The 15,334-nt window shown below is 50.9% G+C and overlaps 1 protein-coding gene across 1 annotated transcript in view; it reads right to left on the bottom strand.

Moving 5' to 3' along the window:
• Nucleotides 1-15,334, bottom strand: part of LOC106595994 (low-density lipoprotein receptor-related protein 6) — a 98,764-nt gene that overhangs the window by 69,182 nt on the left and 14,248 nt on the right. The window contains 2 exon segments of the mRNA XM_045713399.1: nt 3,800-3,996; nt 11,721-11,918. Of these exon segments, the coding sequence (XP_045569355.1) occupies nt 3,800-3,996; nt 11,721-11,918 (395 nt within the window).

Raw genomic sequence — 15,334 nt, 5'->3', positions numbered from 1 at the left:
GAACACTACATGACCAGACATTATCTCTGGAGAGAACACTACATGACCAGACACTACATGACCAGACATTATCTCTGGAGAGAACACTACACTACATGACCAAAGGTATGTGGACACCTGCTGGTCCATCATCTCATTCCATAAATCATAGGCATTAATATGGAGTTGGTCCCCTCTTTGCTGCTATAACAGCCTCCACTCTTCTGGGAAGGCTTTCCACTAGATGTTGGAACATTGCTGCTATAACAGCCTCCACTCTTCTGGGAAGGCTTTCCACTAGATGTTGGGACATTGCTGCTATAACAGCCTCCTCTCTTCTGGGAAGGCTTTCCACTAGATGTTGGAACATTGCTGCTATAACAGCCTCCACTCTTCTGGGAAGGCTTTCCACTAGATGTTGGGAACATTGCTGCTATAACAGCCTCCACTCTTCTGGGAAGGCTTTCCACTAGATGTTGGAACATTGCTGCTATAACAGCCTCCACTCTTCTGGGAAGGCTTTCCACTAGATGTTGGAACATTGCTGCTATAACAGCCTCCTCTCTTCTGGGAAGGCTTTCCACTAGATGTTGGAACATTGCTGCTATAACAGCCTCCTCTCTTCTGGGAAGGCTTTCCACTAGATGTTGGTACATTGCTGCTATAACAGCCTCCACTCTTCTGGGAAGGCTTTCCACTAGATGTTGGAACATTGCTGCTATAACAGCCTCCTCTCTTCTGGGAAGGCTTTCCACTAGATGTTGGGACTTGCTTCCATTCAACCACAAGAGCATTAGTGAGGTCGGGCGATTAGGCCTGGCTCGCAGTCGGCGTTCCAATTCATCCCAACGGTGTTCGATGGGGTTGAGGTCAGGGCTCTATGCAGGCCAGTCAAGTTCTTCCAAACGATTTCTGTATGGACCTCGCTTTGTGCACGGGGGGGGCATTTTCATGCTGAAACAGGAAAGGACCTCGCCCAAAACTGTTGCCACAAAGTTGGAAGCACAGAATCGTCTAGAATGTCATTGTATACTGTAGCATTAAGATTAAGGGGCCTAGCCCAAACCATGAAAACCAGCCCCAAACCATTATTCCTCCTCCACCAAACTTTACAGTTGGCACTATGCATTCTGGCAGATAGCTATCTCCTGGCATCCGCCAAACCCAGATTAATCCGTCAGACTGCCAGACGGTGAAGCGTGATTCATCACTGCAGAGAAAGCGTTTCCGCTGCCCAAGAGCTTTACACCAGTCCAGACGACGCTTGGCATTACCCGTGTTGATCTTTAGGCTTGTGTGTGTGCGGCTGCTCGGCCGCGGAAACCCATTTCATGAAGCTCCCGACGAACAGTTCCTGTGCTGACGTCGCTTCCAGAGGCGGTTTGTAACTTCGGTAGCGAGCGTTGTAACCGGACGGATTTTTTACTTGCTTTACCTTTCAGTTGACCTTGGCAGCTGCGGCGGGCACAAACTTGACTGAATTGTTTGGAAAGGTGGCATTCCTATGACGGTGCCACGTTGAAAGTCACTGAGCTCTTCGGTACGGGGTCATTCTACTGCCACTGTTTGTCTATGGAGATTGCATGGCTGTGTGGTGGATTTTATACACCTGTCAGCGACGGGTGTGGCTGAAACAGCCGAATCCACTAAGAATCGGTGTCCACATACCTTTGTATATATACACACACACAATATGTTAGCCAGTGATCTGACCACTGTGAGGTCCATGTGTCACTAAGGTCACTGTGAGGTCCATGTGTCGCTAAGGTCACTGTGAGGTCAATGTGAGGTCCATGTGTCGCTAAGGTCACTGTGAGGTCCATGTGTTGCTAAGGTCACTGTGAGGTCAATGTGAGGTCCATGTGTCGCTAAGGTCACTGTGAGGTCCATGTGTCGCTAAGGTCACTGTGAGGTCACTGTGAGGTCCATGTGTCGCTAAGGTCACTGTGAGGTCACTGTGAGGTCACTGTGAGGTTCATGTGTCGCTAAGGTCACTGTGAGGTCACTGTGAGGTCACTGTGAGGTCACTGTGAGGTCCATCTGCACTGTGACAAATTATCTGAATGAAACCTCAGACTACAGGGATTCTATTGTCCTAGACCTAGCTAGCCGATCATAGATCTATTGTCCTAGACCTAGCTAACAGATCATATATCTATTGTCCTAGACCTAGCTAACAGATCATAGATCTATTGTCCTTAGACCTAGCTAGCCGATCATAGATCTATTAACCTAGACCTAGCTAGCCGATCATAGATCTATTGTCCTAGACCTAGCTAACAGATCTATTGTCCTAGACCTAACTAACAGATCATAGATCTATTGTCCTAGACCTAGCTAGTCGATCATACATCTATTGTCCTTAGACCTAGCTAGCCGATCATAGATATATTACCCTAGACCTAGCTAGCCGATCATAGATATATTACCCTAGACCTAGCTAGCCGATCATAGATCTATTGTCCTAGACCTAGCAAGCAGATCAATTGTCCTAGACCTAGCTAACAGATCATATATCTATTGTCCTAGACCTAGCTAACAGATCATAGATCTATTGTCCTTAGACCTAGCTAGCCGATCATAGATCTATTAACCTAGACCTAGCTAGCCGATCATAGATCTATTGTCCTAGACCTAGCTAACAGATCTATTGTCCTAGACCTAACTAACAGATCATAGATCTATTGTCCTAGACCTAGCTAGTCGATCATACATCTATTGTCCTTAGACCTAGCTAGCCGATCATAGATATATTACCCTAGACCTAGCTAGCCGATCATAGATATATTACCCTAGACCTAGCTAGCCGATCATAGATCTATTGTCCTAGACCTAGCAAGCAGATCAATTGTCCTAGACCTAGCTAGCCGATCATAGATCTATTGTCCTAGACCTAGCTAGCTGATCATAGATCTATTGTCCTAGACCAAGCTAACAGATCATATATCTATTGTCCTAGACCTAGCTAGCCGATCATAGATCTACTGTCCTAGACCGAGCTAACAGATCTATTGTCCTAGACCTAGCTAACAGATCATAGATCTATTGCCCTAAACCTAGCTAGTCGATCATAGACCTAGCTAACAGATCATAGATCTATTGTCCTAGACCTAGCTAACAGATCTATTGTCCTAGACCTAGCTAACAGATCATAGATCTATTGTCCTAGACCTAGCTAACAGATCATAGATCTATTGCCCTAAACCTAGCTAGTCGATCATAGACCTAGCTAGTCGATCATAGATCTATTGTCCTAGACCTAGCTAACAGATCATAGATCTATTGTCCTAGACCTAGCTAACAGATCATAGATCTATTGTCCTAGACCTAGCTAACAGATCATAGATCTATTGCCCTAAACCTAGCTAGTCGATCATAGACCTAGCTAGTCGATCATAGATCTATTGTCCTAGACCTAGATAGCCGATCATAGATCTATTGTCCTAGACCTAGCTAGCCGATCATAGATCTATTGTCCTAGACCTAGCTAGCCGATCATAGATCTACTGTCCTAGACCTAGCTAACAGATCATAGATCTATTGTCCTAGACCTAGCTAAAAGATCATAGATCTATTGCCCTAAACCTAGCTAGTCGATCATAGACCTAGCTAGTCGATCATAGATCTATTGTCCTAGACCTAGCTAACAGATCATAGATCTATTGTCCTAGACCTAGATAGCCGATCATAGATCTACTGTCCTTAGACATAGCTAGCCGATCACAGAGAGGAGGGGCCCTGATCATTCTATATTCTGATTGGGAGAGGAGCCAGGTCATTCACGGTGAGTGGGGACCAGCGATTGGCTGTGTGTTCTCACGTAGAGGTTGTCTCGTCTGGCTGTAGACGTGTATGTCCATGGGAGAGAAGATGTCCGAGTGGACCTTCCTCCGATCTTCTCCGGTCTCCTTCTGACACGAGTGGATGGAATGAGTGTTCCAGTCGGTCCAGAACAGAGTCTCCTCGTACAGCGTCAGAGCGAAGGGGTGAGGGAGGTCTCCCTTCACCACCACCTCCCTGGAGAGACAGAGAGACAGAGACACTAGTTTAGTACTGTGGTAGGAGTAGTCCTCCCTGGAGAGACAGAGAGACACTAGTTTAGTACTGTGGTAGGAGTAGTCCTCCCTGGAGATACAGAGACACTAGTTTAGTACTGTGGTAGGAGTAGTCCTCCCTGGAGAGACAGAGACACTAGTTTAGTACTGTGGTAGGAGTAGTCCTCCCTGGAGAGACAGAGACACTAGTTTAGTACTGTGGTAGGAGTAGTCCTCCCTGGAGAGACAGAGACACTAGTTTAGTACTGTGGTAGGAGTAGTCCTCCCTGGAGAGACAGAGAGACAGAGACACTAGTTTAGTACTGTGGTAGGAGTAGTCCTCCCTGGAGAGACAGAGACACTAGTTTAGTACTGTGGTAGGAGTAGTCCTCCCTGGAGAGACAGAGACACTAGTTTAGTACTGTGGTAGGAGTAGTCCTCCCTGGAGAGACAGAGACACTAGTTTAGTACTGTGGTAGGAGTAGTCCTCCCTGGAGAGACAGAGACACTAGTTTAGTACTGTGGTAGGAGTAGTCCTCCCTGGAGAGACAGAGACACTAGTTTAGTACTGTGGTAGGAGTAGTCCTCCCTGGAGAGACAGAGACACTAGTTTAGTACTGTGGTAGGAGTAGTCCTCCCTGGAGAGACAGAGACACTAGTTTAGTACTGTGGTAGGAGTAGTCCTCCCTGGAGAGACAGAGATACAGAGACACTAGTTTAGTACTGTGGTAGGAGTAGTCCTCCCTGGAGAGACAGAGACACTAGTTTAGTACTGTGGTAGGAGTAGTCCTCCCTGGAGAGACAGAGAGACACTAGTTTAGTCCTGTGGTAGGAGTAGTCCTCCCTGGAGAGACAGAGAGACACTAGTTTAGTACTGTGGTAGGAGTAGTCCTCCCTGGAGAGACAGAGACACTAGTTTAGTACTGTGGTAGGAGTAGTCCTCCCTGGAGAGACAGAGAGACAGAGACACTAGTTTAGTACTGTGGTAGGAGTAGTCCTCCCTGGAGAGACAGAGAGACAGAGACACTAGTTTAGTACTGTGGTAGGAGTAGTCCTCCCTGGAGAGACAGAGACACTAGTTTAGTACTGTGGTAGGAGTAGTCCTCCCTGGAGAGACAGAGACACTAGTTTAGTACTGTGGTAGGAGTAGTCCTCCCTGGAGAGACAGAGAGACTAGTTTAGTACTGTGGTAGGAGTAGTCCTCCCTGGAGAGACAGAGACACTAGTTTAGTACTGTGGTAGGAGTAGTCCTCCCTGGAGAGACAGAGAGACAGAGACACTAGTTTAGTACTGTGGTAGGAGTAGTCCTCCCTGGAGATACAGAGAGACAGAGACACTAGTTTAGTACTGTGGTAGGAGTAGTCCTCCCTGGAGAGACAGAGACACTAGTTTAGTACTGTGGTAGGAGTAGTCCTCCCTGGAGAGACAGAGACACTAGTTTAGTACTGTGGTAGGAGTAGTCCTCCCTGGAGAGACAGAGACACTAGTTTAGTACTGTGGTAGGAGTAGTCCTCCCTGGAGAGACAGAGAGACAGAGACACTAGTTTAGTACTGTGGTAGGAGTAGTCCTCCCTGGAGAGACAGAGACACTAGTTTAGTACTGTGGTAGGAGTAGTCCTCCCTGGAGATACAGAGAGACAGAGACACTAGTTTAGTACTGTGGTAGGAGTAGTCCTCCCTGGAGAGACAGAGAGACAGAGACACTAGTTTAGTACTGTGGTAGGAGTAGTCCTCCCTGGAGAGACAGAGACAGAGACACTAGTTTAGTACTGTGGTAGGAGTAGTCCTCCCTGGAGAGACAGAGAGACAGAGACACTAGTTTAGTACTGTGGTAGGAGTAGTCCTCCCTGGAGAGACAGAGACACTAGTTTAGTACTGTGGTAGGAGTAGTCCTCCCTGGAGAGACAGAGACACTAGTTTAGTACTGTGGTAGGAGTAGTCCTCCCTGGAGAGACAGAGAGACAGAGACACTAGTTTAGTACTGTGGTAGGAGTAGTCCTCCCTGGAGAGACAGAGAGACACTAGTTTAGTACTGTGGTAGGAGTAGTCCTCCCTGGAGAGACAGAGAGACAGAGACACTAGTTTAGTACTGTGGTAGGAGTAGTCCTCCCTGGAGAGACAGAGACACTAGTTTAGTACTGTGGTAGGAGTAGTCCTCCCTGGAGATACAGAGACACTAGTTTAGTACTGTGGTAGGAGTAGTCCTCCCTGGAGAGACAGAGAGACAGAGACACTAGTTTAGTACTGTGGTAGGAGTAGTCCTCCCTGGAGAGACAGAGACACTAGTTTAGTACTGTGGTAGGAGTAGTCCTCCCTGGAGAGACAGAGACACTAGTTTAGTACTGTGGTAGGAGTAGTCCTCCCTGGAGAGACAGAGACACTAGTTTAGTACTGTGGTAGGAGTAGTCCTCCCTGGAGAGACAGAGAGACAGAGACACTAGTTTAGTACTGTGGTAGGAGTAGTCCTCCCTGGAGATACAGAGACACTAGTTTAGTACTGTGGTAGGAGTAGTCCTCCCTGGAGAGACAGAGACACTAGTTTAGTACTGTGGTAGGAGTAGTCCTCCCTGGAGAGACAGAGACACTAGTTTAGTACTGTGGTAGGAGTAGTCCTCCCTGGAGAGACAGAGACACTAGTTTAGTACTGTGGTAGGAGTAGTCCTCCCTGGAGAGACAGAGACACTAGTTTAGTACTGTGGTAGGAGTAGTCCTCCCTGGAGAGACAGAGAGACACTAGTTTAGTACTGTGGTAGGAGTAGTCCTCCCTGGAGAGACAGAGACACTAGTTTAGTACTGTGGTAGGAGTAGTCCTCCCTGGAGAGACAGAGACACTAGTTTAGTACTGTGGTAGGAGTAGTCCTCCCTGGAGAGACAGAGAGACAGAGACACTAGTTTAGTACTGTGGTAGGAGTAGTCCTCCCTGGAGAGACAGAGACACTAGTTTAGTACTGTGGTAGGAGTAGTCCTCCCTGGAGAGACAGAGACACTAGTTTAGTACTGTGGTAGGAGTAGTCCTCCCTGGAGAGACAGAGAGACAGAGACACTAGTTTAGTACTGTGGTAGGAGTAGTCCTCCCTGGAGATACAGAGACACTAGTTTAGTACTGTGGTAGGAGTAGTCCTCCCTGGAGAGACAGAGAGACAGAGACACTAGTTTAGTACTGTGGTAGGAGTAGTTCTCCCTGGAGAGACAGAGAGACAGAGACACTAGTTTAGTACTGTGGTAGGAGTAGTCCTCCCTGGAGAGACAGAGACACTAGTTTAGTACTGTGGTAGGAGTAGTCCTCCCTGGAGAGACAGAGACACTAGTTTAGTACTGTGGTAGGAGTAGTCCTCCCTGGAGAGACAGAGACACTAGTTTAGTACTGTGGTAGGAGTAGTCCTCCCTGGAGAGACAGAGAGACAGAGACACTAGTTTAGTACTGTGGTAGGAGTAGTCCTCCCTGGAGAGACAGACACTAGTTTAGTACTGTGGTAGGAGTAGTCCTCCCTGGAGAGACAGAGACACTAGTTTAGTACTGTGGTAGGAGTAGTCCTCCCTGGAGAGACAGAGACACTAGTTTAGTACTGTGGTAGGAGTAGTCCTCCCTGGAGAGACAGAGAGACAGAGACACTAGTTTAGTACTGTGGTAGGAGTAGTCCTCCCTGGAGAGACAGAGACACTAGTTTAGTACTGTGGTAGGAGTAGTCCTCCCTGGAGAGACAGAGACACTAGTTTAGTACTGTGGTAGGAGTAGTCCTCCCTGGAGAGACAGAGACACTAGTTTAGTACTGTGGTAGGAGTAGTCCTCCCTGGAGAGACAGAGACACTAGTTTAGTACTGTGGTAGGAGTAGTCCTCCCTGGAGAGACAGAGAGACACTAGTTTAGTACTGTGGTAGGAGTAGTCCTCCCTGGAGAGACAGAGAGACAGAGACACTAGTTTAGTACTGTGGTAGGAGTAGTCCTCCCTGGAGATACAGAGAGACAGAGACACTAGTTTAGTACTGTGGTAGGAGTAGTCCTCCCTGGAGAGACAGAGAGACAGAGACACTAGTTTAGTACTGTGGTAGGAGTAGTCCTCCCTGGACAGACAGAGAGACAGAGACACTAGTTTAGTACTGTGGTAGGAGTAGTCCTCCCTGGAGAGACAGAGACACTAGTTTAGTACTGTGGTAGGAGTAGTCCTCCCTGGAGAGACAGAGAGACAGAGACACTAGTTTAGTACTGTGGTAGGAGTAGTCCTCCCTGGACAGACAGAGAGACAGAGACACTAGTTTAGTACTGTGGTAGGAGTAGTCCTCCCTGGAGAGACAGAGACACTAGTTTAGTACTGTGGTAGGAGTAGTCCTCCCTGGAGAGACAGACACTAGTTTAGTACTGTGGTAGGAGTAGTCCTCCCTGGAGAGACAGAGACACTAGTTTAGTACTGTGGTAGGAGTAGTCCTCCCTGGAGAGACAGAGACACTAGTTTAGTACTGTGGTAGGAGTAGTCCTCCCTGGAGATACAGAGACACTAGTTTAGTACTGTGGTAGGAGTAGTCCTCCCTGGAGAGACAGAGAGACAGAGACACTAGTTTAGTACTGTGGTAGGAGTAGTCCTCCCTGGAGAGACAGAGAGACACTAGTTTAGTACTGTGGTAGGAGTAGTCCTCCCTGGAGATACAGAGACACTAGTTTAGTACTGTGGTAGGAGTAGTCCTCCCTGGAGAGACAGAGAGACTAGTTTAGTACTGTGGTAGGAGTAGTCCTCCCTGGAGAGACAGAGACACTAGTTTAGTACTGTGGTAGGAGTAGTCCTCCCTGGAGAGACAGAGACACTAGTTTAGTACTGTGGTAGGAGTAGTCCTCCCTGGAGAGACAGAGATACAGAGACACTAGTTTAGTACTGTGGTAGGAGTAGTCCTCCCTGGAGAGACAGAGACACTAGTTTAGTACTGTGGTAGGAGTAGTCCTCCCTGGAGAGACAGAGACACTAGTTTAGTACTGTGGTAGGAGTAGTCCTCCCTGGAGAGACAGAGAGACAGAGACACTAGTTTAGTACTGTGGTAGGAGTAGTCCTCCCTGGAGAGACAGAGACACTAGTTTAGTACTGTGGTAGGAGTAGTCCTCCCTGGAGAGACAGAGACACTAGTTTAGTACTGTGGTAGGAGTAGTCCTCCCTGGAGAGACAGAGACACTAGTTTAGTACTGTGGTAGGAGTAGTCCTCCCTGGAGAGACAGAGACACTAGTTTAGTACTGTGGTAGGAGTAGTTCTCCCTGGAGAGACAGACACTAGTTTAGTACTGTGGTAGGAGTAGTCCTCCCTGGAGATACAGAGACACTAGTTTAGTACTGTGGTAGGAGTAGTCCTCCCTGGAGAGACAGAGAGACAGAGACACTAGTTTAGTACTGTGGTAGGAGTAGTCCTCCCTGGAGAGACAGAGAGACAGAGACACTAGTTTAGTACTGTGGTAGGAGTAGTCCTCCCTGGAGAGACAGAGAGACAGAGACACTAGTTTAGTACTGTGGTAGGAGTAGTCCTCCCTGGAGAGACAGAGAGACAGAGACACTAGTTTAGTACTGTGGTAGGAGTAGTCCTCCCTGGAGAGACAGAGAGACAGAGACACTAGTTTAGTACTGTGGTAGGAGTAGTCCTCCCTGGAGAGACAGAGAGACAGAGACACTAGTTTAGTACTGTGGTAGGAGTAGTCCTCCCTGGAGAGACAGAGACACTAGTTTAGTACTGTGGTAGGAGTAGTCCTCCCTGGAGAGACAGAGACACTAGTTTAGTACTGTGGTAGGAGTAGTCCTCCCCTGGAGAGACAGAGAGACAGAGACACTAGTTTAGTACTGTGGTAGGAGTAGTCCTCCCTGGAGAGACAGAGCAAACAGACAGCATGTAGAGGCTCCATAGAGACAGGGAGGGGGGTTAGAGGAAGGGAGGGGGGTTAGAGGCTCCATAGAGACAGGGAGGGGGGTTAGAGGAAGGGAGGGGGGTTAGAGGCTCCATAGAGACAGGGAGGGGGGTTAGAGGCTCCATAGAGACAGGGAGGGGGGGTTAGAGGCTCCATAGAGAAGGGAGGGGGTTAGAGGCTCCATAGAGACAGGGAGGGGGTTAGAGGCTCCATAGAGACAGGGAGGGGGGTTAGAGGAAGGGAGGGGGGTTAGAGGCTCCATAGAGCCAGGAAAGGGGGGTTAGAGGCTCCATAGAGACAGGGAGGGAGGTTAGAGGCTCCATAGAGACAGGGAGGGGGATAGAGGCTCCATAGAGACAGGGAGGGGGGTTAGAGGCTCCATAGAGACAGGGAGGGGGTTAGAGGAAGGGAAGGGGGTTAGAGGCTCCATAGAGACAGGGAGGGGATTAGAGGCTCCATGGAGGCAGGAAGGGGGGGTTAGAGGCTCCATAGAGACAGGAAGGGGGGGTTAGAGGCTCCATAGAGCAGGGAGGGGGTTAGAGGAAGGGAGGGGTTAGAGGAAGGGAGGGGGTTAGAGGCTCCATAGAGACAGGAAAGGGGGGGTTAGAGGCTCCATAGAGACAGAAAAGGGGGATTAGAGGCTCCATAGAGACAGGAAAGGGGGGTTAGAGGCTCCATAGAGACAGGAAAGGGGGTTAGAGGAAGGGAGGGGTTAGAGGCTCCATAGAGACAGGAAGGGGGGGTTAGAGGCTCCATAGAGTCAGGAAAGGGGGTTAGAGGCTCCATAGAGACATGAAAGGGGGGTTAGAGGAAGGAGGGGGTTAGAGGCTCCATAGAGACAGGAAGGGGGGTTAGAGGCTCCATAGAGTCAGGAAAGGGGGGTTAGAGGCTCCATAGAGACAGGAAAGGGGGGGTTAGAGGCTCCATAGAGACAGGAAAGGGGGTTAGAGGAAGGGAGGGGTTAGAGGCTCCATAGAGACAGGAAGGGGGTTTAGAGGCTCCATAGAGTCAGGAAAGGGGGGTTAGAGGCTCCATAGAGACAGGAAATGGGGGTTAGAGGAAGGGAGGGGTTAGAGGCTCCATAGAGACAGGAAGGGGGGTTAGAGGCTCCATAGAGTCAGGAAAGGGGGTTTAGAGGCTCCATAGAGACAGGAAGGGGGGTTAGAGGCTCCATAGAGTCAGGAAGGGGGGTTAGAGGCTCCATAGAGTCAGGAAAGGGGGGTTAGAGGCTCCATAGAGACAGGAAGGGGGGTTAGAGGCTCCATAGAGTCAGGAAGGGGGGTTAGAGGCTCCATAGAGTCAGGAAAGGGGGGTTAGAGGCTCCATAGAGTCAGGAAAGGGGGGTTAGAGGCTCCATAGAGTCAGGAAAGGGGGGTTAGAGGCCCCATAGAGACAGGAAGGGGGGGTTAGAGGCTCCATAGAGACAGGAAGGGGGGGTTAGAGGCTCCATAGAGACAGGAAGGGGGGGGTTAGAGGCTCCATAGAGTCAGGAAAGGGGGGTTAGAGGCCCCATAGAGACAGGAAGGGGGGGTTAGAGGCTCCATAGAGACAGGAAGGGGGGGTTAGAGGCTCCATAGAGACAGGAAGGGGGGTTAGAGGCTCCATAGAGACAGGAAGGGGGGGTTAGAGGCTCCATAGAGTCAGGAAAGGGGGGTTAGAGGCTCCATAGAGACAGGAAAGGGGGGTTAGAGGCTCCATAGAGACAGAAAGGGGGGGTTAGAGGCTCCATAGAGACAGGGAGGGGGTTAGAGGAAGGGAGGGGGTTAGAGGCTCCATAGAGACAGGAAGGGGGGTTAGAGGCTCCATAGTGATTGGTTGGCTGGTTACTGTACCTCCCAGTGCCATCCAGATTGGAGCGATGTATGAAGTTGAACTTGGCGTCCGCCCAGTACAGTTTCTCCCGGCTGTAGTCCAGCGTGAGCCCGTTGGGCCAGTAGATCTCCTTATCAATGATCATGGCTCTGCTTGTACCGTCCATCCCCGCTCGCTCAATCTTAGGGACCTCGCCCCAGTCCGTCCAGTACATGTACCTGCAGAGGAGAACGTGTTAGTAAAAAGTTCCCACCAACTCTGACCCGTAACTCGGTCCGTGTCTCGGACTGAGCCAGGCAGCAACACCGCCTGGCTGGGAGCTGTTTTTACCGTCAGGCAGCAACACCGCCTGGCTGGGAGCTGTTTTTACCGTCAGGCAGCAACACCGCCTGGCTGGGAGCTGTTTTTACCGTCAGGCAGCAACACCGCCTGGCTGGGAGCTGTTTTTACCGTCAGGCAGCAACACCGCCTGGCTGGGGAGCTGTTTTTACCGTCAGGCAGCAACACCGCCTGGCTGGGAGCTGTTTTTACCGTCAGGCAGCAACACCGCCTGGCTGGGAGCTGTTTTTACCGTCAGGCAGCAACACCGCCTGGCTGGGAGCTGTTTTTACCGTCAGGCAGCAACACCGCCTGGCTGGGAGCTGTTTTTACCGTCAGGCAGCAACACCGCCTGGCTGGGAGCTGTTTTTACACGCAGGGCCGGGCCGCCACACGCAGGGCCGGGCCGCCACACGCAGGGCCAGACCCCCCCCCCCCCAACACACTGCATGCCAACGTGGCTTGGCTGTTACCCTGTGTTAATAGCTGCCAGTAACTTAGAAGATAAAGGACTCCTATACCTCCCTCTGGTAGGGGGGGGGACACAGAGAGGAGGAGGAGGAGGAGGGGGGGGACACAGAGAGGAGGAGGAGGAGGAGGAGGAGGAGGAGGGGGGGACACAGAGAGGAGGAGGGGGGACACCTTAACCCTCCTGCTAAACCCATCACAGCGCTACGTTTCCACCTTAACCCTCCTGCTAAACCCATCCCAGCGCTACGTTTCCACCTTAACCCTCCTGCTAAACCCATCCCAGCGCTACGTTTCCACCTTAACCCTCCTGCTAAACCCATCACAGCGCTACGTTTCCACCTTAACCCTCCTGCTAAACCCATCCCAGCGCTACGTTTCCACCTTAACCCTCCTGCTAAACCCATCCCAGCGCTACGTTTCCACCTTAACCCTCCTGCTAAACCCATCACAGCGCTACGTTTCCACCTTAACCCTCCTGCTAAACCCATCACAGCGCTACGTTTCCTCCTTAACCCTCCTGCTAAACCCATCCCAGCGCTACGTTTCCTCCTTAACCCTCCTGCTAAACCCATCCCAGCGCTACGTTTCCTCCTTAACCCTCCTGCTAAACCCATCACAGCGCTACGTTTCCACCTTAACCCTCCTGCTAAACCCATCCCAGCGCTACGTTTCCTCCTTAACCATCCTGCTACGTTTCCACCTTAACCCTCCTGCTAAACCCATCACAGCGCTACGTTTCCTCCTTAACCCTCCTGCTAAACCCATCCCAGCGCTACGTTTCCACCTTAACCCTCCTGCTAAACCCATCCCAGCGCTACGTTTCCACCTTAACCCTCCTGCTAAACCCATCCCAGCGCTACGTTTCCACCTTAACCCTCCTGCTAAACCCATCCCAGCGCTACGTTTCCACCTTAACCCTCCTGCTAAACCCATCCCAGCGCTACGTTTCCACCTTAACCCTCCTGCTAAACCCATCCCAGCGCTACGTTTCCACCTTAACCCTCCTGCTAAACCCATCACAGCGCTACGTTTCCACCTTAACCCTCCTGCTAAACCCATCACAGCGCTACGTTTCCACCTTAACCCTCCTGCTAAACCCATCCCAGCGCTACGTTTCCACCTTAACCCTCCTGCTAAACCCATCACAGCGCTACGTTTCCACCTTAACCCTCCTGCTAAACCCATCCCAGCGCTACGTTTCCACCTTAACCCTCCTGCTAAACCCATCCCAGCGCTACGTTTCCTCCTTAACCCTCCTGCTAAACCCATCACAGCGCTACGTTTCCACCTTAACCCTCCTGCTAAACCCATCACAGCGCTACGTTTCCACCTTAACCCTCCTGCTAAACCCATCCCAGCGCTACGTTTCCTCCTTAACCCTCCTGCTAAACCCATCCCAGCGCTACGTTTCCACCTTAACCCTCCTGCTAAACCCATCACAGCGCTACGTTTCCACCTTAACCCTCCTGCTAAACCCATCCCAGCGCTACGTTTCCACCTTAACCCTCCTGCTAAACCCATCCCAGCGCTACGTTTCCACCTTAACCCTCCTGCTAAACCCATCACAGCGCTACGTTTCCACCTTAACCCTCCTGCTAAACCCATCACAGCGCTACGTTTCCACCTTAACCCTCCTGCTAAACCCATCCCAGCGCTACGTTTCCACCTTAACCCTCCTGCTAAACCCATCCCAGCGCTACGTTTCCACCTTAACCCTCCTGCTAAACCCATCCCAGCGCTACGTTTCCTCCTTAACCCTCCTGCTAAACCCATCCGAGCGCTACGTTTCCACCTTAACCCTCCTGCTAAACCCATCCCAGCGCTACGTTTCCACCTTAACCCTCCTGCTAAACCCATCACAGCGCTACGTTTCCACCTTAACCCTCCTGCTAAACCCATCCCAGCGCTACGTTTCCACCTTAACCCTCCTGCTAAACCCATCCCAGCGCTACGTTTCCTCCTTAACCCTCCTGCTAAACCCATCACAGCGCTACGTTTCCACCTTAACCCTCCTGCTAAACCCATCACAGCGCTACGTTTCCACCTTAACCCTCCTGCTAAACCCATCCCAGCGCTACGTTTCCTCCTTAACCCTCCTGCTAAACCCATCCCAGCGCTACGTTTCCACCTTAACCCTCCTGCTAAACCCATCACAGCGCTACGTTTCCACCTTAACCCTCCTGCTAAACCCATCCCAGCGCTACGTTTCCACCTTAACCCTCCTGCTAAACCCATCCCAGCGCTACGTTTCCACCTTAACCCTCCTGCTAAACCCATCACAGCGCTACGTTTCCACCTTAACCCTCCTGCTAAACCCATCCCAGCGCTACGTTTCCTCCTTAACCCTCCTGCTAAACCCATCACAGCGCTACGTTTCCACCTTAACCCTCCTGCTAAACCCATCCCAGCGCTACGTTTCCTCCTTAACCCTCCTGCTAAACCCATCCCAGCGCTACGTTTCCACCTTAACCCTCCTGCTAAACCCATCACAGCGCTACGTTTCCACCTTAACCCTCCTGCTAAACCCATCCCAGCGCTACGTTTCCACCTTAACCCTCCTGCTAAACCCATCACAGCGCTACGTTTCCACCTTAACCATCCTGCTAAACCAGGGGCCGGGGGGGACCGGAGCCCTCCCACCCCGTTCAGGGGGACTGAAGCCTTCCCACCCTGTTCAGGGGGGACCGGAGCCCTACCACCCTGTTCAGGGGGGACTGGAGCCCTACCACCCTGTTCAGGGGGGACTGGAGCCCTACCACCCTGTTCAGGGGGGACTGAAGTCCCACCACCCTGTTCAGGGGGGACTGAAGCCCTCCCACCCTGTTCAGGGGGGACCGGAGCCCTA

Source organism: Salmo salar, unplaced genomic scaffold (genome assembly GCF_905237065.1).
Source record: "Salmo salar unplaced genomic scaffold, Ssal_v3.1, whole genome shotgun sequence".
Lineage (NCBI taxonomy): Eukaryota > Metazoa > Chordata > Actinopteri > Salmoniformes > Salmonidae > Salmo > Salmo salar.
This window is presented reverse-complemented; position numbering and strand designations above follow the sequence as displayed.